This window comes from Mustelus asterias, chromosome 12 (assembly GCF_964213995.1).
Source record: "Mustelus asterias chromosome 12, sMusAst1.hap1.1, whole genome shotgun sequence".
Taxonomy (NCBI): Eukaryota; Metazoa; Chordata; class Chondrichthyes; order Carcharhiniformes; family Triakidae; genus Mustelus; species Mustelus asterias.
In genome coordinates this window covers 7,187,862-7,215,468 of record NC_135812.1, presented here as the reverse complement: position 1 = coordinate 7,215,468, position 27,607 = coordinate 7,187,862, and the positions used below count along the sequence as shown (strand labels likewise).

The 27,607-nt window shown below is 44.3% G+C and overlaps 1 protein-coding gene and 5 non-coding genes across 6 annotated transcripts in view; 5 read left to right on the top strand and 1 right to left on the bottom strand.

The window, feature by feature from the left end:
- The window catches only part of rad51c (RAD51 paralog C), a 44,407-nt gene extending 42,585 nt beyond the window's left edge, over positions 1–1,822 (bottom strand). Inside the window, exon 1 of the mRNA XM_078224658.1 lies at positions 1,756–1,822. Within this exon, the coding sequence (XP_078080784.1) occupies positions 1,756–1,774 (19 nt within the window). The 5' untranslated portion in view covers positions 1,775–1,822. The remainder of the gene's footprint in view (positions 1–1,755) is intronic.
- Positions 1,823–2,917: 1,095 nt separating this feature from the next.
- trnah-gug (transfer RNA histidin (anticodon GUG)) lies at positions 2,918–2,989 on the top strand. Its single transcript has one exon. It is a non-coding gene; the product is annotated as a tRNA-His (tRNA).
- An 8,978-nt stretch (positions 2,990–11,967) lies between these two features.
- Positions 11,968–12,039, top strand: trnah-gug (transfer RNA histidin (anticodon GUG)). Its single transcript has one exon. It is a non-coding gene; the product is annotated as a tRNA-His (tRNA).
- Positions 12,040–13,205: 1,166 nt separating this feature from the next.
- LOC144502134 (small nucleolar RNA U3) lies at positions 13,206–13,422 on the top strand. Its single transcript, XR_013499275.1, has one exon. It is a non-coding gene; the product is annotated as a small nucleolar RNA U3 (small nucleolar RNA).
- An 8,865-nt stretch (positions 13,423–22,287) lies between these two features.
- On the top strand, positions 22,288–22,504 carry LOC144502139 (small nucleolar RNA U3). Its single transcript, XR_013499279.1, has one exon. It is a non-coding gene; the product is annotated as a small nucleolar RNA U3 (small nucleolar RNA).
- A 4,420-nt stretch (positions 22,505–26,924) lies between these two features.
- On the top strand, positions 26,925–27,147 carry LOC144502145 (small nucleolar RNA U3). Its single transcript, XR_013499284.1, has one exon. It is a non-coding gene; the product is annotated as a small nucleolar RNA U3 (small nucleolar RNA).
- Positions 27,148–27,607: the final 460 nt, after the last annotated feature.

Sequence of the window (27,607 nt, the reverse complement as noted above, 5' to 3'; positions counted from 1 at the left end):
ATTGAATACAGGACTGGGATGCCTTGTTGAAGTTGTACAAGGCATTGGTAAGGCCACACTTGGAATACTGTGTACAGTTCTGGTCACGTTATTATAGAAAGGATATTATTAAATTAGAAAGAGTGCAGAAAAGATTTACTAGGATGCTACCGGGACTTGATGGTTTGAGTTATAAGGAGAGGCTGGATAGACTGGGATTTTTTTCTCTGGAGCATAGAAGGCTGAGGGGTGACCTTATAGAGGTCTATAAAATAATGAGGGGCATAGATCAGCTAGATAGTCAATATCTTTTCCCAAAGATAGGGGAGTCTAAAACTAGTGGGTATAGGTTTAAGGTGAGAGGGGAGAGATACAAAAGGGTCCAGTGAGGCAATTTTTTCTCACAGCGGGTGGTGAGTGTCTGGAACAAGCAGCTAGAGGCAAGTACAATTTTTTCTTTTAAAAAGCATTTAGATAGTTACATGGGTAAGATGGGTATAGAAAGATATGGGGCAAATGCGGGCAATTGGGACTAGCTTAGGGGTTTAAAAAAAGGGCAGCATGGACAAGTTGGGCCGAAGGGCCTGTTTCCATGCTGTAAACATCTATGACTATGATGAGGCAGAGGGGTTCTGGGAAGGAGCATGGGGTTTAGGGGGCTAAAGATACAGCTGTAAAAGTTGGACACAAGGGTATGGGTGCTTAAAAGGCCAGAGAGAAACAGCGGGTTCAGGAATGTGGTAGGTTGGGGGTAAGGGTGTGTGGTTTGGTTGTAGTGCAGGAAGAGATTACATGGAAAGGGAAAGGTGAGGGCATGCAGAATTTAAACATAAAGATGAACATTTTAAATTGATGGCATTGGAGCCAATATGGGAAAATGTGAAATTGTCGAGGTTGGGAGGAGACAGATTAATTTGTGGCTGTAGTGACTCCACTTGACTAGAGAGTGAGGGTTTATGGACTGTGTCTGTGGAGCCATTGCAGCCACAAGTGATCCCATTACGTCTAAATCTCAACAAGTGGCAATTGGAAGGTGTGCATTGACTTTAGGATCTTGCCATACACACAGTCAAAAATAGCATTGATCTGTCTCCTTAAGACTTTGGCTGAGTGTCTCTTTTGAGTCAGTTTCATGGTCAGTAATAAACACATGGCTTTTGGAATCTGGGTCTAGGCTGTGTGAGTTCAGCTTGTTAATTAGCATCACATTGCCATGTTACAGGTGGGTAACTGACTTTATTAAATTGCTGGTGTTATAGAGTGTTATAATAAGCATCTTCCTATTTGAATGTATATATTGATGTCTTTAGCAGGAATGAGTATGAGTGAGTGGCATCATTGGTAGCGTGGGCTTCCATGGGTTTAGTCTTACCGTGAGGGACCTGTGTAACTAGCTGCCTCTAGTTCTGAGTCCATGCTGTACTGTATTTCGATATCTTTATAAGTAAAGAAGAATGAATATCACAACGCATTTTTACTACCTTTTTGTAGCCAAGTTACCATGGCTGGCTTTTCTCAGAATGAAATGTCTGTGTAGATAACCATTTTATTATAACTGTTTCCTGTAATATATATATAATGTACTTACGCAGTTATACCATTGTAACAGAACTGACCCAAACAGCAGTGAAACAAGTTCTTCCAGTAACTAACAGCAGCACCATCACTGATAAATAATAATACTTGCTTGAATTTAGAGAACTGTTACTTATTGAGCTTCTTCTGAAACATGGAATGATTTATTTAGCCCTTCTCTGACAGTTGCAGAATACTCACCTGATTGTTGCAATATCATGAATTAAGCAATATTGTTCAGTTTGATCCGAATTTCTAAACATTCTTGATAACATGCAACATTTGATTGTTTTTGCTCATTAAAGTGGCAGAGAGGTAGACAACAAAGTCCCAGATTGGATCCCAGTTCATTACTCGAACCAATATTCCCGACTTAACTGGAAGTCTCTCTGAGCTCAATGAGTTGTACTGATCATGTTGTGTCGTAGGTTGTTCTAATGGCGATTTTCAAAGCTGCCAATTTATAACACTTTTATGTAAACGGATCCTTTCCTTATTTAGCGTACAATTTAGCAACAACTCGTATTTTACCAGCAGCCTCGGGCTCTGCTACTGAATGCAAAACTGTGACAACACCCACAAGAACGCCACTCCAACTTGGTCACAAAAGTACAATAAATTCTGAGCAGGGAGGAGCCAAAGAGAAGGCAAGGATATTCATCCTGCCCCTTTGAGTGGGATGACATAGAGCAAGAAGAAAATAAATTATCAAATAATTAGAGGTTTCACTAAACTCGGTTTTTGAAGATTGTTCAAGGGTGGCAATTTACAGATGAAGTAACTTTCGGTGGGTCTGACATACAGGTTGTTGAAACACCTCACTCAGGGCATGTTTTAGTTTCATTCAGCTGAACATTCAAGTTCCCCAAAGCCATGATTGTGTGTTTCAATGTTTGCAATAATCCCATAAATCGAATGCTTAATTTTATTTTACTGAGATGCGGTCCCTTCAAGTGACAAATGCTTGCATGAATCGCCCAAGCTAAACCTGTTTCGAACATGCATTGCTCTTAGCAGCGAAATCAGCAACACCGAATCTAACATAGGTTTTGTTGTGAGTGCGGGATGATTGCATGATCCTGGAGAAAGTGTCTCAATCCGGCTGCTTACATTACCCCCTGCGTTTCTGTATTGCGGAACAGCTCTCTGCAAAATGGAAATGATGTCTTATTCGGAAAGTGGCCATTTCAAACTAAATGCCAAAGCAGGAAGTTTCAGATAAGAATTCTGTCAACCCCCACATTCAATTGTTATTGTTGGTTGGGTTGTGTTTAGGAACGATATCACTATCGCGTTATGAAACTTCCTGTTTGCTGTATTTGAGGCTGATTTTCAGCCAGGCGTCCAACGGCCCATGTAGCACGCCGTGATCGTATAGTGGTTAGTACTCTGCGTTGTGGCCGCAGCAACCTCGGTTCGAATCCGAGTCACGGCATTGCGGATAAGCAATGACACGGCAATGGGTCTTCATTTTATTTGTCATTGAAGCATTAAATTAAATAATCCAATATTAAATTAGGTTTTCAATCCCAAGATTTATTACAAACGTAGTTAATTTATTACAGGCATAAAAATATGCTCAGGTTTGTTCCAGGATGCGAGTATTCATTCTGCCTTTTAACTTCTGCTCCACTGCAAGACTTACCTGGTGCTGAGGGCTAGTACTGTAGTAGCCATTATTTATGTCAGCATTGAACATAGGACTTGATAGCATTTGGTAAGATCGTGGCTGGTCTAATTGTGGTCTCAACTGTACATTCCCAATACCTTCAAAATATTTAATGACCCTGCCTCACCGCTCTCCTAGGAAGGCATAATTTCTCCCATTGAGGCCAATACCGTGTTTTATACAGGTTTACCCAGACTTCCTGGCTCTTGTACTCATTGCCTCATTTTTGCAAAAAATATACTTTATTGTTAAAATATCTGCAAGAACATTACACACATTTCAAAATGGCCATCACATAAAGTGCAATAATATTCATGTTCTCTACATATATCAGGTTGTACTCTGAGACGTTTCAGTAGAGTCAAAGAAGTTTCACAGGCATTTCAAAATGGTCATTATAAATGGTACAAAGATATTTAAATTGTCTACACAGATCAAGTTGCACTCTAAGATGTTTGAATACGATTGCGTTATGTGCAATATTCTCTGTATACATTCATTGTGAGTCGTTCAGTCTGAGGACTGTACCCTCCCCATAGTTCACTATGACTGAAAGATCTTAGACAGTGACCTTCCCCAGCTGCACCTCAGCAGTGGATGCTCCAAGCTTTGGTGCACCTCAACACATAGTCCTGGACTTTGGAATGTGCCAATCTGCCACATTTGGTCTGGTACAACTCCTTGCACTGGAAGACTGACAAGTTTCAGGCAAACTAAAAAGCATCTTTCACAGAGATGCTGCATGTCTCTGGGAACAGCCCAGAGCAAGAGTCATGCGTCACGGAGCTGCTAGGGATGAACCTCAATAAAAATCACCTCATCTCTCTCCAGACTTTCTTTGCAAAGGCACATTCCACAAGGAGGTGGACAACAGTCTCTTCCTCACCACAGTCACCTCGAGGGCAACGTGCAGATGAGGTGAGACTCCAGGACCGGAATCCTCTGGCCGTTCACGCCCCGCTGCCACTGCCTGCGAGGAGGGAGAATTTGGCTCTCAACCAGAGGGACGAGGGAATCCCGGCTGTGAATGAGGTCAGAGAATCCGGCCCTGGGTGTGTAGGAAGGATCTGACAGGGAGGGCCTTTCTTATCACCAGCCAAGCTAGGTCTTGGTGCTTGTTTGAAAGTTCTGGCGATGAGGCGTTCTGACAAGTGACTCTGACAGTCTGCTCAGGGAACCACCCGACAGGATCCACCATCTCTTTTTCCCATAGGGCCACTAACATTATGTGCAGATCACTGCCTGATGGACTGGCGGTCAAAAGATTATTGTTAAAACCTAGGACGCCTTACATATTATTAATTGCTCCTTCAGCCTCTCCTACTAGCTTCAATGATGACATCAGTTAAACTCCTTTTTCGCTTCATCTTAATTTCTATCCCTGTTAGCATCTAGGGTGCTCTGGATTTGGCAGCCCTGCCTTTCCCCATCATGGGAATATAATGTCTTGCCTTTGGCAACCTTCTTGTTTGGGTTTTTATTTCGCTGCACTTTGTACTTGGTACCAACATTGCATGAGCTGTGTTTGTTTATCCGCGTTTTCTGCTCCCTGTCTCTTGATTCCACAGGGAGACGGCAGCGATAATGTAGCAGAGACTGGAATGGGTTGCAACTAAAGTGCAGCCCGAACAAAGGAATGAACCCAGAATTGTCTGATTCTCACTGCAATAATAGCTCTGTTCATTTTGAAATCTTCACCGATGTATTACTCAGAGGTTCTCCCAGAGTAGAGTAACTGCCCAAACCAATGCTGCCCTCGCATGGCTGGAACCTATGTGATCAACATAAGGAAAACCTTTTTCACACAGAGGGTGATGAGGATCTGGAAAGCGCTGCCTAAAAGTGTGGCAGAAAAGCATGATCAACGTTCACAAATTCACTGTTTGTGGGAACGTAACCCCCGCGAATGGCAGGACCTTACTGTACCATGATCAAACTATCTCATAGAATCCTGTGGTGCAGAAGGAGGCCATTCAGCTCATCAAGTCTGTACTGACCACAGTCCCACCCAGGCCCTATCTCCATAATCCCATGCATCTACCCTAGCTAGTCCCACTGATACTAAGGGGCAATTTAGCATGGCCAATCCACCTAATCCACACATTTTTGGACTGTGGGAGGAAACCGGAGCACCCAGAGGGTACCCACGCAGATATGGGGAGAACATGCAAACTCCACACAGACAGTGACCCAAGCTGGGAATCGAACTAGGGTCTATGGTGCTGTGAGGCAGCAGTGCTAACCACTGTGCCACCGTGCCGCCCATCTTTAAAGGGTAGTCCATTTGTCAGTTGCAGTCTTGTCTCCCAACCTTTGATTCTAATATATCTGAGTGAGAGTCATTCTTACCCCATTGAAGTTGTCTTTCCCCTTCTCGGCCTGTTGGGGAGGATCAAGTGTACGTTCAGAGTTGCGAGTTTTCGTGGAGCGTCGCTGGATGTTGATGTGGATTTTTGAGTGACATGGACAATGAGAAAGACGGAGAATAAAACAACATTCGAGCTCTCCTGCTTTTGATGGTTCTTCATGCTGGTTTAATTAGAAATTGATGCCCATCTGTTGAACGTGGACTACAGAATTCTAGTCAAGGTCATCATCAATCGGGTTAAGTCTGCTTTGGAGTAGGTGATCCACCCTGATCAGACCTGTGCTGTACCAGGCAGGAAGGTCTCTGACAGCCTCTTGCTACTCAGGGATATAATTGCCTATTTTGCAATATAGGAGAGGGAAACACCTGCCTCATCAGCCTGGATCAGGAGAAGCCTGGATCAGGAGAGCACATCCACTTTGACAAGTGGATGTGCTCTCCAAAATGGGGTTTGGGGAGGGAATCCGCAATTGGATTCAGCTGCTCTGCACAAACATCAGTAGCATAGTTTTAATCAATGGGTGGGAATCAGAAAACTTTCAGATCAAATCTGATGCCAGACAGGGCTGCCCTCTCTCTGTCCTTTTTGTGTGTTGTGTAGGACTTCTTGCCATGCCCATCAAGAAGGGTTTGGGCACCAGTGTCAGGCAATGAAGGGACACAGGTCACCGCCTCTCTACATGGACGACATCACCATCTTCCGCTTGAATCTGATGTCAGTGCGCGGGCTAATGAATTTCTGCAACCAGTTCGAACTGGCCTCGGGAGCCAAGGTAAATCATGGCAAGAGCAAGGCCATTTTCTTTCGAAACTGGGCTGACCGATCCTTTGTTCCTTTCACCATCAGGTCAGATTACCTGAAGGGGCTGGGGATATGGTTCGGAGCAGCTGGGTGTGTCAAAAAGTGGGAGGAGCATATTGGCAAGGTAAAGCAGAAGCTGGGAATGTGGAGCAATGCTGTGGGTAAGAACCTGGTCATCAGGTGTGAGGTACTCTCGCTGTTGCTGTATGTGGCGCAGGTCTGACCCATTCCCTGATCCTGTGCTACAGCAGTTACCCAAGCCACCTTCAAGTTCATCTGGAGATCAAAGATAAATCGCCAGTGTTGTGAATGATGGGTCTGGACACGGTGCTGTGGAACACTCCAAGTAGTTGGACCATGTCGCATAACCTGTTCATCATGGAAAGTTTGTTCAGATGAACACCTTTGACCACAAGCCCATCAAGCAGTGGGCTGCACTTAACATCCTTGAAGCCCTAAGGGAACAGTAGATGATGGATTATGTCAGTTGGTTTCCTGAGCAGACTGTCAGAGTCATCTGACAGAACACCTCATCACTAGAACTTTCAAATAAGCACCAAGACCTAGCTTGGCTGGTGGTGCGAAGGGCACTCCTTGTCAGATCCTTCATGCATACCAAAGTCGTGTCTGCTCCACCGCATGCTGCCAACTCAGTGAAAGACGCTCTTTGATCTGCTTGAAACTTGTTGCTCTTCCAGTGCAAAGAATTGGCCTCGACTGAGTGTTGCTGACGGGTACATTCCAAGGTCCAGAACTATGTGCTGGGGGATGCACTCAAGCCTGGCGCTCCCGCTGCCAAGGCACAATGGGGAAAGGCCTTTAAGCTAACGTATGCTGAGTGGCTGATAACCGTGTATAACCCCCTGGACAGTGTGCTTAATTCTAATTGTAGGTAACTATATTGAAGCACCTCAGAGTGCTACATGATGATGTATATAGTTCGATCAGAATTGTACTCTGTAATGAAAATATTGACATTTTTGTAATGTTCTCATTACTGAGTTGAAGCATCTCAGAGTGCATCTTGATCTCTGAAGAAAATGTGAATCTCACTGCACTTTCCTGTTATCACAATCTGTAATGTCTTGTAATGTTTCTTTCAGATATCTTATGAATAAAGTATATTTTTGCAAAAAAAAGTTGTTACTCTTACATTCTTACTCTGGATTATTCCTTGCCCTTTTGAGAATAACTGGAGACCTTTTCTTTAAACTCATGCCCCACAGAGAATGAGAAGTTTTTGGTTTTATTAATAGGGCTACTGGCAGGTCTCTGAATGGAGAATAAGTCAGTTAGTATGTTGGTCTTTATTGCAAGAGGATTTGAGTACTGGATTAAAGAATTCTTGCTGCCATTGTGTAGAGTCTTGGTAAGACCACTGTTAGATTGTTGCACAGTTTTGGTCTCCTTGCTTAAGGAGGGACATACTTGCCATGGAGGGAGTGCAGCAAATGTTCACCGGGTGGATCCCTGGGATGGATTAGATGTAATCTCATTGAAACATATAATATTCTTACACAGCTCGACAAGAAGGATGCAAGGTAGAACCAGGGGATACAGTCTCAGAATAAGAGGTAGGCTATTTAGGACTGTGATAAGGAGGAATTTCTTCACTCAGGGTGGTAAGTCTGTGAAATCTACCCCAGAGGGTTGTAGAGGCTCAGTTATTGAGTACATTCAAGACAGAGATTGATAGATATCAAGGGATATGGGCAGGGTGCGGGAAAGTAGCACTGAGTTGGAAGATCAGCCATGATCTTTTGAATGGCAGAGTAGGTTTGAGGGACTGAATAGCCTACTCTTGCTTCTAGTTCTTATGTTCCTATATGGACTGTCCTCCTACTGGCTTTCCAATGCCTTCCTGACCGGCTTCCCATCTTCAACTCTGCATCACCTTGAGCTCATCAAAAACTCCCCTGCTGTACCCCAACTTGCAACAAGTCTCATCCAGCCCTGTGCCCACTGATTTATATTGGTAATTGGCGGCACGGTAGCACAGTGGTTAGCACTGCTGCTTCACAGCTCCAGGGTCCCGGGTTCGATGCTCGGGTCACTGTCTGTGTGGAGTTTGCACGTTCTCCTCGTGTCTGCGTGGGTTTCCTCCGGGTGCTCCGGTTTCCTCCCACTGTCCAAAGACGTGTGGGTTAGGTTGATTGGCCAGGTTAAAAATTGCCCCTTAGAGTCCTGAGATGCGTAGGTTAGAGGGATTAGCGGGTAATATGTGGGGGTAGGGGTAGGGCCTGGGTGGGATTGTGGTCGGTGCAGACTCGATGGGCCGAATGGCCTCCTTCTGCACTGTAGGGTTTCTATGATTCTATGGTCCAGTTTCAATTATAAAATGAATATCCTTGTGTTGACGAGGGTTTTCTCTTGAGGCAATGTATTGCTAAGCTTAAACTAAATACAGAGACTCATGCAACTCAGTGTACTGATTTTAAGACGTGACTTTATTGACCAATCGATCGAATGGGAGAATGATATGAAGTAGCCCAGCACTCAAGATATAGAATGTGGGTAGCCCAGTATCACTCTGAAAACAATGTGAGGGCAATTATACATTTTCAAAATCATATTTCCCACTTTTCCAGTGGCCTAATCTAATAAACATTAATACAAATCAGTCAATAAACATCACTGTCACTAACTCCAGCCAATAACAATATACATCCTGACCTCATGGGATCTGATTTGGCCTTAATTATAGATGTTACCTCCCTTCTGTTGCCCAGTTACACAGGGCGCTGGACAGTGAGATGGGAGAATGATTCTCACAGACTCAAACCCACGTGACTCTCGTCTGACCCTGAGAAATTCCTTATGTCTGCCTTGTACCTGTGTTATCAGCTTGGAGTGTATAGTTGTATTCATCCAACTGGCATTGGTAGCCATCTTGTTCCCGACAACTGCTGATAAAGTGGCCGCATTCAGTAGGACCATAGTCCCAAAGAATGCAGGCCCTGTCTACTACTGCATCCCATCAAACCTTGCTGTATCTTGCCGCTGGCTGAAGTTTCACAAAATGTATTCTAAAGGCAAACTGCATCCATTTTATAAATTTAAAATACCTGTTTTGTTATTCAGTTAGAGCTGTCTTCTATAATGACAGCTTTCATCAGCGTTCTCTATAGTCCACGATCATTCACTCTTAAGACTCTGCAATTCACACCCATGCGCTCAGCTGCTCAGGTCTTAATCTCTGGATTTCCCTCCCTAAACCTCCCTGTCTGTCTACCTTATTTTAATCTTTTAAGACATTCCTCAAAGCTTACTTCTTTGACCAATCTTTTGGTGACTTGCCTGAATGTGTCTTGGTGTCAAACTGTGTTTGCTAACAATTCTGTGAAGAGTCTTGGAGTGTTTTAGTATAATATAAGGCTGCTATATAAATGCAAGTTGTTGTTGGGAACAGAGAGAGTGAAAAACAGACAAAAGGGCATATGGGCAGTCATCTAGTTAGGTCTGGGAAAGAAACCTAACCTGGTAAGCAGATCTCAAAGCAACAGCCAGTAAGAATCAGAAGTCAGAAGTCAGACTGAGCTAATAGGGATCTGAGGTGTATTTTCTGTTACTTTTCTTGCTCATGAGGAAGGTTCTGTAGTTGGTTGAATCAAGGCATTATGTCATCACACTGGAAATTCTTTAAAATCGCTAAAACAAAGCAGAATTAACAAATTGTATTTCACCATATCTCATCAAAGGGCTTTAGTACACCTTCAAGGCAAATATGGATGATATCATATCCAATTCAAATCACATTTACTCCCTTGGCACCTGTAGGGAGAGAGAGAAGCATTAAAGTTTCAGACTGATTATTCATATCCAGTCATTGACCGGAAACATTTCTCCAAGTATTGGTAGGGTGAAACCATGATCAAGCAGGTGATAAGGCTGGCCCATTGCACTTTTGGTCTGCTGATGCCCAGGTTAGGGTAGAGTAAAGGATCAAGGTAGCCACAAAGTTAAACTGAGGCGTCATCTGATGCAATTTCTCAAAGCCATCTTGGCCTTTTGGTGTTGATGAAGCATTAGATCAAGCCCGGGAGAGGGTGCAATGCTTCGTCTTGTCATTTGGATCTCGTTTGTCCCTCTCGTGGGAACCATGATTTGGATTCAGTTTGAATTTGAGTTTTTGGATGGAATAAAAATGTTAAAAATTCTCTCTCCAAGTGTTATCTTACGCAGAGAGATGAGAAATAACATGATTGTTCTCATGATGGCAGGGAAGATTTTGGGAATATTTAATAAGTTCTTCAAAATTCTGATAGATTTTGAAACAGTAAATAAGGCAAAACCATTTAAATTGGCAAATGGCATGGTGACTGGAGGACATGGAAGCCGGGAGAAGATGAGAATTTTTTTCAAGCAGTGAGTTATAATGAACTAGGATGTAGGCCCTGAATGGCTAGGGGAAGTACATTCAACAGTAACTTTTAAAAAAGAAATTAGTTTGGAAGCATTACTTCAATCATTTGATTTATTTACAAAATTCAACCATTTCAAGGATATATAAAAAAGTATTCTGAGAGTTAATCGATCTTAATTAAATTGAACAGATTTATTTTGTTTAATGTTCAAAATGTTCATAAGATATAGGAGCAGAATTAGGCCATTCGGCCCATCGAGTCTGCTCCGCCATTCGATCATGGCTGATATGCTCCTCATCCCCATTTTCTTGCCTTCTCCCCATAACCCTTCAACCCATTACCAATTAAAAATCTGTCTAACTCCCCCTTAAATTTACTCACTCTCACCAGCCACCGCATTTTGGGGTAGCGAATTCCACAGATTCACAATCCTTTGGGAGAAGTAGTTTCTCCTCAATTCTGTTTTAAATTTGCTAATGTTGTCTTAGTTTATTGATTAGGTTGTTTGGTGTGCAGATAGGGAAATTCAATAATCAAACATAATATATAATTTTACATTTTAAAAAAATATTGTATTTAGTAAATGGGATGTAGTATATCTGGAATATTGGATTAACTTTACTTTAGACAGCTGAGGGAATTTCAATATTTACTTATATTTCAATGTTTTTCCCAGCATCAGTTTTATTCTGTGTTCCTCTCCTGAGATAGTGATTGATATTGATTTGATTGATGGTTTCATGATGTGGAAATGCCGGCGTTGGACTGGGGTAAGCACAGTAAGAAGTCTCACAACACCAGGTTAAAGTCCAACAGGTTGATTTGGTAGCACTATTTGTGATGTTCGGCAGCCTCCAGTATGGACCCTCAGTAATTGCTGTCTGGAGAGTTCGTGTGATATAGCCACACGGTAGAGTAATAAGCATGATAGGAGAATAGCGCCTGGAGAGCAGGAAAAGGTTCTGGCTTACTCCACACAGAAACCAGATGCAGATGGTAATTGGTATCTGAATGCAAGCAGAGGGGGAACAGATAGCTGGTATATCGGATAACGTGTTGAAGAAGTGGCTACTGTTCAGTAACGTGAGATAATGTAGCTGACATAACAACAATGGACATATAGTTAATTAATAACTTAGCTGGACATATTGTTTCATTTGATGCCAGTTTGCCAGTTTTCATCCCTGCATTTCCGTAGCCTATGTAGCACGCCGTGATCGTATAGTGGTTAGTACTCTGCGTTGTGGCCGCAGCAACCTCGGTTCGAATCCGAGTCACGGCATTGCGGATAAGCAATGACACGGCAATAGGCTCCAACTTTTTTCATTAATACAAATTACTAGCAGCATTTGCACACCATTTTATCGTAGTATTTTAATCAATTCAAATTTAACCCCTTTACTCTGTGGGCATGGGAGATAAATCATCTTTGAAACAAATACAAAATAACTTGGAATGTAAACGGGACATGCTGGAAGCTTTCTGTGACCGGGCTTATTTTAACCGGTTTCATCTCCACAGTCCAGCCGCAATCTGTGGAGAGAAAAACAGTTCATGTATCAGGGAGTCACATAGGTTGCCACAGACCCTCTGACTGTTTCCTGCATCTTATGCTTTAAATCATTCTTAAAATCCAGGTTCCATGTTGTCGGTTTAAAGCAACAACAGTAGAATGTGTGTGTTCCATGCTGGCCCCATACTGAGCTAAAGTTCCTCTGTGCTGTCTGAGTAACATTCCCAGGTTGACGTTATGAGACATGTTTGGCTCACTTTATAAATGTCATTCAGGCAAATTTAGTGAAGTAATAATTTACTCATAATTCATTGAGATTTTATGTTGTGATCTTGCCAGCTGGTAGACTGAATTCCCGAATGTGTGGAAGCAGACTAGCCTATTGTTGCACCTGACTTCCAGGAGGTAGGAAAGGGGTGATTAATTCCTTAAATTGTCAGGCTGTTAAAAGTGAACCTCACACCCAAATCACATCCTTCAGATAACATACTGTTATGTGGAAATGAGAGTTAAGGTCGCGGCTCCTTTTTGCATATAGTTCATGTGCGATCGAGTGGGGTAAGAGCACATATGCGGTGCTGGTGTTGTCCTCAGGCTCTGTTGCCACTGCCTCTTTCCAACATAAAATGCTTGTAGCTATTGGGTCGTGATTGGGAGCATAAGCTGAACAGTTACAGCTCCGCCTCACTCATATTCTCAGTTCTGATTGCACGAACAAAGTGTTATTCAGATTAGGAATTCAATTTCAATATTGTTTGTGCTTGTTTCTCTCTTTTACCGCTCTTTTTGGTCCATCCCCATGTGGAAAACTATGACTTTGCAGATTAGATTGATTGATTTAAAATCGTTTAGATATAGTATGGACAGGAATTAGACAGGCGCACTGTGATGTGCATTCCTGGCATTGCCAAGCCAGATTGTGGCTCTGAGTCGATAAGACTATACTTTTAGGGATCATTTCTATAGTTTTTTCCTAGAGAAATGTGTTTCTAAATTGTTCGGTCTCACAAACCACGAGGAGGATTTACAGTGTTCTCTTCTGAGCAGGAAGCTGGCATTGAGTGTTGCTTTTAGCAACTGCTCAGTGTCATTGATGAGTGTTCTTTCTCTCTCTTGTAGAGAGTTGGAGGAAGAGAACACAGTCTGAGTGGTTTGTCTATCAATTCGCAACAGAAAGCTTGATTTTTTTTTGGAAGTTTGTGTTGCTTCCTTTTGTAGCTATTTAGGATGATGTGGTATAGAGCCCCTATAGAAGGAGGTCACTTAAGCCAACAAGTCCTCCCAAAGAGCATGTTACCTGGGTCACATCGCTGCCCTCTCCTTGTCACCCTGTGCATTTTACTATGGCTAGTCCACCTAACCTACATATTTTGGGGCACTAAGGGACAATTTAGCATAGCCACTCCACCTAACCTGCACATCTTTGGACTGTGGGAGGCAACAGGAGGAAACCCACGCAAACATGGAGAGAATGTAAAAACTCCACACAGACAATCTCCCAAGGTGGAGCAGTGGTGCCTCACAGCGCCAGGGACCCAGGTTCGATTCCAGTACAGACTCGATGGGCTGAATGGCCCCTTTCTGCACTGTAGGAATTCTGTTATTCTAAGGCCAGGTCCCTAGAACTGTGAGGCAGCAGTGCTAAACACAGGGCCATCATGCTGACCTATAATTCAATATGGTTGCTCCATAGTTTAATAGGGCTAGGTGTTGAGCAGGAAGGATGACATGAATTATAAATAAGAGCAGAAAATGCTGGAAGTACTCAGCAAGTCAGGAAGCATCTATAGAAGGAAACAGTGTTAACATTTCAGGCTGATGATGACCCATCAGCTATGACTAGTTCAATGAAATGCAGTGTCTGTCTATGGATAGGAAGGAGCAAGAGAAATGAAATGAGTTTTATTTATTCACAGTGGTTAGCACTGTTGCGCAGAGACACATCTTTGACCAGAAGTCCATCAGATTGGTGGTTTGCACGGAACGACCTAGAGGCCCTGAGGGAGGAGATGGTAGATCCTGACAGTTGGTTCCCTGAGCAGCCTGCGTACATACTGAGAACATTTTGTGACTTGTTTCATTCTCACAAATCTGTGTATAATTGTAAAGATAGCTGGGGTGAAGGAGTAGTGTATTGCAGTTAACCTTGTTTAATAAATGTTTTAAATGTTAGAAGTTAATCAGCAGTAATGTGACTGTTCATCCACATCTCTAAACAAAAAATAAGAGTTTGGATATATCAAAATCCCTCTGGGACCTGAATGTCCATTAGTAACATTAGGTGGGATTGTAACATTTCCCATACCACACAACCCTGTATTTCCCCAGACACTGTACTGGATTAAAAGTGCCTTTTTCTAACATCTTGTAGTTCTGATGAAAGAGCATTGACTTGAATCTTCAACTGTTTCCCTAGAGCCTGCCAATCCTACTTTGTGTTTACAGCATTTCTGTTTTAACTTCTGGTTTTTATCTCCCTCAGTATTTTCCTTTTGGCTGGAAAAGGGATTGTTCAAATAGGCAGATTCATTTCCTAATTAGTCCTCTTGGTAAAAACGTTTGAGCGCTAATTATCATTCAAGACCAATATTGAGTGAGAATGAAAGTTAAGGAAACAGCTCCTTCTTGGCTCCAGTTTGCTTGCCATGCTATCACCAGCAGAACTGTTAAGTTTTGTCCTGGCTCTCTCTCCATTTTTCATATGCGTTCTTGTAGGTCCTAAGCCCATATAGCAGAGCCTGATCTCTAGTTTTCTTGGACTCTCTTGCCACTGGGCAGAGACCTTGCTCCGTAAACCCGTGTGATAACTGGTGTGTAACAGCCACTCCACATTAAAATAACTCATGTGCAAGCATCTTCCACCCCTTAAAATTAAGTTAAAAACCTGGAAGGTCAGGATTCACACGGACAACTCCAAAAACGACAGATTGGAACAGCGTACTGCTGTCATTGCCCAGGACGTTTCAACATTGATTTGATTTGATTTATTATTGCCACATGCATTAACATAGAGTGAAAAGTATTGTTTCTTGCGCGCTACACAGACAAAACATACCGTTCATAGAGAAGGAAACGAGAGAGTGCAGAATGTAGTGTTACAGTCATAGCTAGGATGTAGAGAAAGATCAACTTAATGCAAGGTAAGTCCATTCAAAAGTCTGACAGCAGCAGGGAAGAAGCTGTTCTTGAATCGGTTGGTACGTGACCTCAGACTTTTGTATCTTTTTCCCAACGGAAGAAGGTGGAAAAGAGAATGTCCGGGTGCGTGGGGTCCTTAATTATACTGGCTGCTTTGCTGAGCAAGCAGGAAGTGTAGACAGAGTCAATGGATAGGAGGCTGGTTTGCGTGATGGATTGGGCTACATTCACGACCTTTTGTAGATCCTTGCGGTCTTGGGCAGAGGAGGAGCCATACCAAGTTGTTATACAACCAGAAAAAATGCTTTCTTTGCTGCCTCTGTAAAAGTTGGTGAGAGTCGTAGCTGACATGCCAAATTTCCTTAGTCTTCTGAGAGAATAGAGGCGTTGTGAGCTTTCTTAACTATAGTGTTGGCAGGGGGGGACCAGGACAGGTTGTTGGTGATCTGGACACCTAAAACTTTGAAGCTCTCGACCTTTTCTACTTCGTCCCCGTTGATGTAGACAAGGGCATGTTCTCCTTTACGCTTCCTGAAGTCGATGACAATCTCCTTCGTTTGTTGACATTGACGGAGAGATTATTGTTGCCGCACCAGTTCATCAGATTCTTTATCTCATTCCTGTACTCTGTCTCATCATTGTTTGAGATCCGACCCACTACGATGGTGTCGTTAGCAAACTTGAAAATCGAATTGGAGGGGAATTTGGCCACACAGTCATAGGTGTATAAGGAGTATAGTAGGGGGCTGAGAACACAGCCTTGTGGGGCACCGGTGTTGAGGATGATCGTGGAGGAAGTGTTGTTGCCTATCCTTACTGATTGTGGTCTGTAAGTTAGGAAGTTCAGGATCCAGTCGCAGAGGGAGGTGCCGAGGCCCAGGCTACGAAGTTTGGAGATGAGTTTCGTGGGAATAATAGTGTTGAAGGCTGAGCTGTAGTCAATAAATAGGAGTCTGACATAGGTGTCTGACATCACTGCCCTAAGCAAGACCTGACGGGCAGGGGAAGGTCAGCTCAAGGGGCAAGATGGCTGTTACAGCTTCTTCTGGGACGGTAAACCAGAAGAAGTTTTCTGCTTCCACGGGGTTGGCTTCACCATTTTGATCAAACTAGCTGCCTACCTCAGAGACTCATGTCGCAGGATAAAGGAATGACTCATGCTCCTTCAGCTTACCCTAGCCTGGAACCAGTGCGCTGCTGTCCTCAGTGCGTTCGCCCTAACACTGGAAGCTACAGATGAGTCCAAAGAGGAATTTTACTCCAGCCTCGAACAGTCCTTGACCCGAGTCCCAAAGGGCAACAAGCTGATCCTCCTTGGTGACCAGCACCAGAGTTGAAAAGGACACAGATATCTGGGGAGATGTAATAGTCAGGTCAGGAAATTGATCATCAACAGTACCCTGCCTCTGACAAAATGCCTGGAACAAGGCCTTGTCATAACCAACATCTTGCTCCATCAGAGAGCCAAGTACAAGGCTTCATGGCAACATTTGCCCCAAGCACTAACATCTGCTTGACAACATGACCGTCTGACTGAGAGACTGCAAGGACATGCTTATCACCCGCACCATGATAGGAGCTGACCATTGCTGGACAGACCACAGATCTGTTCTTTGATCAACATAGAATCGCTACAGTGCAGAAGGAGGCCATTCGGCCCATCGAGTTTACACCGACTCTCTGACCGAGTATTTTATCCGGGCCCTCTCCCCTGCCTTTTCCCCATAACCCCACACATTTACCATGGCTAATCCATCTAATCTAAACATCTTGGGCACTAAAGGGCAATTTTGCCATGGTCAATCCACATCAATATAACCCCTAAGCACCGATGACAACAGAAACAATGCCATAGGAAAATCAATGCTGAGGCAGTCCTGGACCCTGATAAGAGAACCCTATTCAGCCAGTACCTCACTGTCAACCTGACAACTAGTGGTGATTGAAAGACGCAGAATATCTGCAGCGCCTGGTCTGCTTTCAGGTCCCCATAATCAGCACCTGCGAAAAGACGCTTAGTCACTCAACCAGGAAACACCAAGACTGGTTCGATGAGACGACCAAGAGATCCAGGAGCTGATAAGCTGCAAGGGCAAAGCATTTCTGAACCTGAAACAGTAACATAACTCGAGAATAGGAAAGCAGCACCATAGACAACTGAAGGCTGAGGTCCAGCAAAAGTGCCGGAACCTAAAGATTAGATGGAGGATGGAGAAAGCACAAGCGATCCAGTAGTTAGCTGACAATCACGATGTGGGAGGTTTCTTTAGCGCAGTCAAGACCACCTGCGATCAAAGTACTCCAGGCCCTACTCCACTGCTGGCCAAGAATGGAAAGGTGCTCATCAAGGACAAAGAGGCAGTCAGCACCCACTGGAAGGAATACTTCGAAGACCTCCTTAACAGAAACTTTGTCTTCGTATCTTTTCCCAAAGGTAGGGGAGTCTAAAACTAGAGGGCATAGGTTTAAGGTGAGAGGGGAGAGATACAAAAGTGTCCAGAGGGGCAACTTTTTCACACAGAGAATGGTGAGTGTCTGGAACCAGCTGCCAGAGGTAGTAGTAGAGGCGGGTACAATTTTGTCTTTTAAAAAGCATTTAGACAGTTACATGGATAAGATGGGTATAGAGGGATATGAGCCCAATGCGGGCAATTGGGACTAGCTTAGTGGTAAAAAAAAGGGCGGCATGGATAAGTTGGGCCGAAGGGCCTGTTTCCATGCTGTATGACTCTATGAGTGACCTCAACTCAATCCCACAGCATGCTACCGACCACCATCTGTAGAAAGATACAAAAAGGAAAGGGCTACTATAAAATAGGATATGGCGCTCGACTCATCGATCAACAGTTCCGATGCACCACAGCGAAAAACCGCACCGACCTCCTCAGAAGACAAACACGGGACATGGTGGACAGAGTACCCTTCGTCGTCCAGTACTTCCCCGGAGCGGAGAAGCTATGGCATCTCCTCCGGAGCCTTCAACATGTCATTGATGAAGACGAACATCTCGCCAAGGCCATCCCCACACCCCCACTTCTTGCCTTCAAACAACCGCACAACCTCAAACAGACCATTGTCCGCAGCAAACTACCCAGCCTTCAGGAGAACAGTGACCACGACACCACACAACTCTGCCACAGCAACCTCTGCAAGACGTGCCGGATCATCGACACAGATGCCATCATCTCACGTGAGAACACCATCCACCAGGTACACGGTACATACTCTTGCAACTCGGCCAACATTGTCTACCTGATACGCTGCAGGAAAGGATGTCCCGAGGCATGGTACATTGGGGAAACCATGCAGACGCTGCGACAACGGATGAATGAACACCGCTCGACAATCACCAGGCAAGACTGTTCTCTTCCTGTTGGGGAGCACTTCAGCGGTCACGGGCATTCGGCCTCTGATATTCGGGTAAGTGTTCTCCAAGGTGGCCTTCACAACACACGACGGCGCAGAGTCGCTGAGCAGAAACTGATAGCCAAGTTCCGCACACATGAGGACGGCCTCAACCGGGATATTGGGTTCATGGCACACTATCTGTAATACCCACAGCTTGCCTGGACTTGCAGAGTCTCACTGGCTGTCCTGTCTGGAGACAATACACATCTCTTTAACCTGTGCTTAATGCTCTCTCCACTCACATTGTTTGTACCTTTAAGACTTGATTAGTTGTAAGTATTCGCATTCCAACCATTATTCTGTAAATTGAGTTTGTGTCTTTATATGCCCTGTTTGTGAACAAAATTCTCACTCACCTGAAGAAGGAGCTTAAGGCTCCGAAAGCTTGTGGCTTTTGCTACCAAAAAGACCTGTTGGACTTTAACCTGGTGTTGTTAAACTTCTTACTGTACTATAAAATTGCCAGGCTCTGCTAGGGTGTTTTGTTTAATCAACTTCAATGCAGAATTCACTTGTCAATGGGGAAAAAGTTTGTTAGTAATTGTAATTAGGTGTTTTAAATACTTTGTAGCTTTAAAGGTATATGTAATACCTTTAATTAGTCCATACATATAAATATATCTTCTGTACATTTTTAGAAGTTAAACAAAGAAACTTAGATGCACAGTTACAGAGTGCCTTTTGATACTAAACATATGTTAGATACATTCCTTTAAAGCACCAACTGTTGGAATCACAAGGCCAGAAAGGACACTTAATTGCCTTACCAGATACCTTATCAGGAACAACTGATACAAGAGTGAGTTTTAATGATGCTGCCTTCACAGTATCTAATCAAAACAGAGTCAGAAAGACATTAATGTCACAGCTAATGAAAAAGTTATAGTAGGGGACTTAGTGGGAACTGACAAGGATTAATGGTAACATGATGACACCCCTCGGAATTGTAGGTAGTGATAAAATGCTCAGTCATTGGATTGATAAGCAATGTATACATGTGTTTCATTATGTTGGCAATAAACAAACTTATCAGGGCTATAATCGGGGAATATCCTGAGGGCAAGTTGAGTTGACCACATTTTTTTTCAAAAATATACTTCGTTCATAAAAAAAACTCTCAAATAAAACACTGCAAAACGACAGATCCAAAAGTTACAAACGGTACAAAAAAAGAATCATTTTTACAGTACAATACAGTGCTTATTTACAAAACATTACATTCATTACATTTCATTACTTAAAACAATGTACATACATCAGAGTTTACTGTGCTGTTATTTTTCAGATTGGCACACAGTTACGCAGGCCGAGGGTATTCTGCAGTTACTGGGCCCTCGGTCTGCCTCGGTTGAGACGTTTTACACGGTGGCCTTTCCCCATTGTGCCTTTGCGGCGGCTGCCCCAAGCTTGAGCGCGTCCCTGAGCACGTAGTCCTGGACCCTGGAATGTGCCAGTCTGCAACACTCGGTCGAGGACAATTCTTTCAGCTGGAAGATCAGCAAGTTTCGGGCGGACCAAAGTGCATCCTTCACTGAGTTGATGACCCTCCAGCAGCAGTTGATATTTGTCTCGGTGTGCGTCCCCGGAAACAGCCCGTAGAGCACAGAGTCCTGCGTCACCGAGCTGCTCAGGACGAACCGTGACAAATACCACTGCATCTCACTCCAGACCTTCTTTGCAAAGGCACATTCCACAAGGAGGTGTGCGACTGTCTCATCATCCCCGCAGCCACTTTGAGGGCAGCGTGCGGTGAGGTTGAGACCCCAGGTCTTGGTGCTTGTTTGTGAGTTCTGGTGATGAGGCATTCTGCCAAATGACATTGACAGTCCGCTCAGGGAACCATCCAACAGGATCCGCCGTCTCCTTTTTCTCAGGGCCTCAAGGACATTACGTGCTGACCACTGCTTGATCGCCATGTGGTCAAAGGTGTGTTTCCGGAAGAATTTCTCCATGAAGGACAGGTGCTGCGGTACGGTCCAACTACTTGGAGCGTTCCGCGGCAATGTGGCCAGACCCATCCTCCGCAACACTTGGGACAGGTAGAACCTCAAATAAACCTGTTTTTTTTAATTTCAAAAATATACTTTATTCATTAAAAAAAACTCTCAAATAAGACATTGCAAACGACAGATCCAAAAGTTACAAACAGTGCAAAAAATGAATCATTTTTCCCCTACAACACAGTGCTTATTTACAAAACATTACATTCATTACATTTCATTCCTTAAAACTATGTACATCATCAGAGTTTACTGTGTGCCGTTATTTTTCAGATTGGCACACAGTTACGCAGGCCGAGGGTATTCTGCAGTTACCCAGCCCTCGGTCTGCCTCGGTTGAGACGCTTTACATGGTGGCCTTTCCCTATTGTGCCTTTGCAGCGGCTGTCCCAAGCTTGAGCGCGTCCCTGAGCACGTAGTCCTGGACCTTGGAATGTGCCAGTCTGCAACACTCGGCCGAGGACAATTCTTTCAGCTTTAACCTGGTGTTGTTAAACTTCTTACTGCATTTATTGCCCATCCGGAGTTGCCTGAGGACAGTTGAAAGCCAACCACATTGCTGTGGCTCTGGAGTCACCTATAGGTCAGACCAGGTAAGAACGGCAGATTTCCTTCCCTAAAGGACGTTAGTGAACCAGATGGGGTTTTCTGACAATCGACAATGGTTTCACGGTCATGAGTAGATTCTTAATTACAGATATTTAAATTGAATTCAAATTCCACCATCAGCTGTGGCGGGATTCAAAACCAGGTCCCCAGAACATTAGCTGAGTTTCTGGATTAATGTCCAATAATAATAACGTTAATATTAATAATAACAATACCTCTAGGCCATTGACTTTACAGCACTGAAAGTGGTGCTTTGGCCCATTATGTCTGTGCTGGCACTTACATACTTATCCTACTTGGATTTTCCAGAATTTGGTCTGTAACCTTGTCTCTGTAACCCCACGTATTTATCCCGCTAATCCCCCTAATTTACACATGTTGGACACAAATTTAGCATGGCCCAATCCACCTCACCTGCACATTTTTGAGTAAATGTTATCTTGGAGATGTGAGTTTGAAAATGGAGATTTCAGCCTCTTTACCTACCTAGTCCTCGGGGTCCCTACACTAACATTTTCCATTGGTTATTTGACTGACTTGTTTAGGAACTATACAATATCACACTGAATGGTGACTGTGAAAGAGTTTGTCACGTGACACGGTCTGCGGGTTCCGAGTGACACATATATTAACTTTTGACTGGTGAATTGTATATATTATGCAAAGCAGACTTTACAAATCTGCTGGTTTTAATGTTACATTTGAAAACATAATCTGTTTCTGTATATTTATTTTGGTATATAATTGTAGATGAAATAGTTAGCAAAAATATAAATAACAAAATCAATAAATTAGAGACACATCCCCTGACCGTGATGTGTATCTGTGATATTGGCAACTGAGCTTCTGTGTGTTTGTCAGTAAGATTATACTCTTAGGGATCATTTCTATAGTGTTTTCCTAGAGAAATGTGTTTCTAAAGTGTGTGGTCTCACAATCCACGAGGAGGATTTACAGTGTTCTCTTCTGAGCAGGAAGCTGGCATTGAGTGTTGCTTTTAGCAACTGCTTAGTGTCATTGATGAGTGTTCCTTCTCTCTCTTGTAGAGAGCTGGAGGAAGAGGACACAGTCTGAGTGGTTTGTCTATGAATTGGCAAAAGAAAGATTGATTTTGGAATAGTGTGCATGGGAAGTTGTGTCTGTGCTACCTCTGAAGCATATGTCTATGTTACGTGTGCTTTCCAGTACTTGGTCTGTAACCTTGTAGGCTGTGGCTTTTCAAGTACTTATCTTGATCCCCACACCCCCACTTCTTGCCTTCAAACAACCTCAAACAGACCATTGTCCACAGCAAACTACCCAGCCTTCAGGAGAACAGTGACCATGACACCACACAACCCTGCCACAGCAACCTCTGCAAGACGTGCCGGATCATCGACACAGATGCCATCATCTCACGTGAGAACACCATCCACCAGGTACACGGTACATACTCTTGCAATTCGGCCAACGTTGTCTACCTGATATGCTGCAAGAAAGGATGTCCCGAGGCATGGTACATTGGGGAAACTATGCAGACGCTGCGACAACGGATGAATGAACACCGCTTGACAATCACCAGGCAAGACTGTTCTCTTCCTGTTGGGGAGCACTTCAGCGGTCACGGGCATTCGGCCTCTGATATTCGGGTAAGTGTTCTCCAAGGCGGCCTTCGCGACACACGACAGTGCAGAGTCGCTGAGCAGAAACTGATAGCCAAGTTCCGCACACACGAGGACGGCCTCAACCGGGATATTGGGTTCATGTCACACTATTTGTAACTCCCACAGTTGCGTGGACCTGCAGAGTTTCACTGGCTGTCTTGTCTGGAGACAATACACATCTTTTTAGCCTGTCTTGATGCTCTCTCCACTCACATTGTTTTGTTTCTTAAAGACTTGATTAGTTGTAAGTATTCGCATTCCAACCATTATTCATGTAAATTGAGTCTGTGTCTTTATAAGCTCTGTTTGTGAACAGAATTCCCACTCACCTGAAGAAGGGGCTTAGAGCTCCGAAAGCTTGTGTGGCTTTTGCTACCAAATAAACCTGTTGGACTTTAACCTGGTGTTGTTAAACTTCTTATTCTGTCCATCAGCCAGTCACCTATCCAAGCTAATAAATTACCCCTAATCCCATGTGATCTAACCTTGTGAATTAACCTTTTGTGCGGCACCTTATCAAACGCCTTCCGGAAGTCCAGATTTTTTTTAATTTCAAAAATATACCTTATTCATAAAAAAAACTCTCAAATAAACCATTGCAAAACAACATATCCAATAATTACAAACAGTGCAAAAAAACCCAGTAGTTTTTACAATACTATACGATGCCTATTTACACGACATTACATTAATTACATTTCAAAACTTAAAACTATATACTTACATCAGAGTTTACTGTGTGCCGCTATTTTTCAGATTGGCACCCAGTTACGCAGGCCGAGGGTATTCTGCAGTTACCCGGCCCTCGGTCTGCCTCGGTTGAGACGCTTTACACAGTGGCCTTTCCCCATTGTGCCTTTGCGGCGGCTGCTCCAAGCTTGAGCGCGTCCCTGAGCACGTAGTCCTGGACCTTGGAATGTGCCAGTCTGCAACACTCGGTCGAGGACAAATCTTTCAACTGGAAGATCAGCAAGTTTCGGGCGGATCAAAGTGCGTCCTTCACCGAGTTGACGAGTCTCCAGCAGCAGTTGATATTTGTCTCGGTGTGCGTCCCCGGAAACAGCCCGTAGAGCACAGAGTCCTGCGTCACCGAGCTGCTCGGGACGAACCTCGACAAATACCACTGCATCTCACTCCAGACCTTCTTTGCAAAGGCACATTCCACAAGGAGGTGTGCGACCATCTCATCACTCCCGCAGCCGCTTCGAGGGCAGCGTGCGGTGAGGTTGAGACCTCGAGCGTGCATAAAGGATCTGACGGGGAGTGCCCTTCTCACCACCAGCCAAGCCAGGTCTTGGTGCTTGTTTGTGAGTTCTGGTGATGAGGCATTCTGCCAAATGGCATTGACAGTCCGCTCAGGGAACCATCCGACAGGATCCGCCGTCTCCTTTTCTCTCAGGGCCTCAAGGACATTACGTGCTGACCACTGCTTGATCGCCATTTGGTCAAGGGTGTGTTTGCAGAAAAGTTTCTCCACGAAGGACAGGTGCTGTGGTACAGTCCAACTACTTGGAGCGTTCCGCGGCAGTGCAGCCAGACCCATCCTCTGCAACACTTGGGACAGGTAGAACCTCAAAAAGTAGTGGCACTTGCTGTTCGTGTACGGAGTATCTACACACAGCTTGATGCAGCCGCAGACAAAGGTGGCCATCAGGATGAGGGCGGCCTTGGGAATGTTTTTCCCTCCGTTCTCTGGAGATTTGTGCATCGCCTCCCTCCGGACAGGATCCATCTTTGATCTCCAGATAAATTTGAAGATGGCCTAGGTCACTGTTGCTGCGCAGGATTTGGGGATAGGCCAGACCTGCGCCACGTACAACAACATGGACAGTACCTCGCACCGGATGACCAGGTTTTTTCCGGTGATAGAGAGGGAGCGTTGCTCCCTCAAGCCCAATTTTTGCCTGGCTTTGGCGATGCGCTCTTCCCAGTTTTTGGCGCATGCCCCTGCTGCTCCAAACCATCTCCCCAGCACCTTAAGGTAGTCTGCCCTGACGGTGAAGGGGATAAAGGATCTGTCAGCCCAGTTCCCAAAGAACATGGCCTCGCTCTTACCCCGGTTGACTTTGGCCCCCGAGGCCAGCTCGAACTGCTCACAGACTTGGAGGAGCCTACGAACAGACACGGGGTCCGAGCAGAAGACAGCCACATCATCTATGTACAGGGAGGCTTTGACCTGCGTGCCTCCGCTGCCTGGGATTGTAACCCCTTTGATGCCTGGGTCGCTTCTGAGGGCCTCGACACAGGGTTCAATGCAACACACAAAAAGGATGGAGGAGAGAGGGCAGCCCTGCCTGACTCCAGACCTGTTCTGAAACATATCTGATTCCCACCCGTTGATTGAAACTGCGCTACTGATGTCTGTGTAGAGCAGTTGGATCCAATTGCGGATTCCCTCCCCAAAGCCCATTTTGGAGAGCACATCCATCATGTAGCTGTGCGATATTCTGTCAAACGCCTTCTCCTGGTCTAGGCTGATGAGGCAGGTGTCCACCTGCCTGTCCTGCACGTAGGCGATCGTATCCCTGAGTAGCGCGAGGCTATCAGAGATCTTCCTGCCGAGTACAGCACAGGTTTGATCAGGATGGATCACTGACCCCAGAGCAGACTTGACCCGGTTGGCGATGACCTTGGCCAGAATTTTATAATCCACGTTCAATAGTGAAATGGGTCTCCAATTTCTAATTTCTTCCCTTTCCCCCTTCTGTTTGTAGATGAGGGTAATGATGCCTTTCCTCATGGATTCTGACATGCTGCCTTCCAGAAGCATACTCTTGTATACTTCCAGGAGGTCTGGGCCCGTCAACTCCCACAGCGCCGAGTAAAACTCAGCCGGTAAGCCGTCGCTTCTGGGAGTTTTGCCCTTCTGAAGGGACTCGACGGCCTTTGTCAGCTCATCCAGAGATACCGGACTGTCCAGGCTCTCCCGCTTGCCATCATCTAAGACCTGCGTGATAGACAACAGGAAAGACTGGGAGGCCGTGCTGTCTGTTGGCTTCAGGTCATACAGTCCGGCATAGAAAGACTCCACTTACCAACTTTCTTCCTCACTGGAATATATTTTAGTTTTGAGGACTTAAGTATCTCCTTAAACAACTGCCAATGCTCATCCGCTGTCCGACCTCTCAGCCTTCCTGCCCACTCTACTCGGGCCAAATCTATCCTCATGCCTCCGTAATTTCCTTTGTTTAATCCCAGAACGCGAGTGTGGGACTCCACTTTCTCAACCGCAAACGGTATTTTGAAATCTATCATACTATGGTCACTACTCCTAGAGGATCCTTAACTATGAGGTCATCAATTAATCCCTTCTCATTACTCAATACCAAATCCAGAGTAATAGTCCTCAGACTTTTGTATTTTTTTCCCTTAATTATGCTAGCTGCTTTTCAGAAGCAGTGGGAAGTGTCACTGGGAGCTGGTGTAGGGAAATCCCTGATTCTGGGACTGCCGATCCCATGTGGTTAGCAGTTACAGGTCAGTTTCAGGTCAGGTGTCTCCTAAGGATTGCCAAATCTGTAAGAGATTGAATTAAAGGAGGGCGTTATGTGTAGACCAGTGCTTGATGGACTTGTGGCCAACGGTGTTTTAGGGGAATTGTATAGAAACCCCTTGGTCTGTGTAACTCACATTGAATATATATCGTGAATATTACATGTATCACAATTATATGGAAGTACTTCGGGATGCAACTTGATCTATGTGGACAATTTAAATATCTCTGTACCATTTATACTGATAATTTTGAAATGTCTTTAATGTTTCTTTGACTGTACTGAAGCACCTGAGTGCAACATGATGTATGTTGAGAGCCTGAATATTATTGCACTTTGTGTGATGGTCATTTTGAAATGTTTGTAATATTCTTCTAGACATTTTCCGAATAAAGCGTATTTTTGCAAAAAAAAAGTGTTTGGAGTGTGCGGTCTCACAAACCATGAGGAGGATTTATAGTGTTCTCTTCTGTACAGGAAGCCAACATTGAGTGTTGCGTTTAGCAGCTGCTCTGTGTCATCGATGAGTGTTCCTTCCTCCCTTGTAGGAAGCTAGAGGAAGAGTTTTATCACTTGCTTTTTGTTATGTACTTGGTTGTCTGCCTTGTGGTATTTCCGAAGTTTTTAACAAGGGTTTTTGTGTCTGGCCATTTCTGGAGAATGTTATGCAGATAAAATTAACAGTGCCGGAGAAATTAATGTGGAAAAATGAAAGGAAAGAGCGAATTTACTTTCATATTGGCACTGGCCATGATCACTATTGCTGGTTTGGAACAGGTATACCTTCATGACATCAGGTCAAAAACTCTGTACAAATGTACCCTGTACTTTCTTCCTATTGGCCTCAAAATAAGGGGGAGCAGATTTAGAACTGAGTTGAGGAAGAACTTCTTCACCCAAAGGGTTGTGAATCCGTGGAATTCCCTGCTCAGTGAAGCAGTTGAGGCTACCTCATTGAATGTTTTTAAGGCAAGGATAGATAGATTTTTGAACAGTAAAGGAATTAAGGGTTATGGTGAGCGGACGGGTAAGTGGAGCTGAGTCG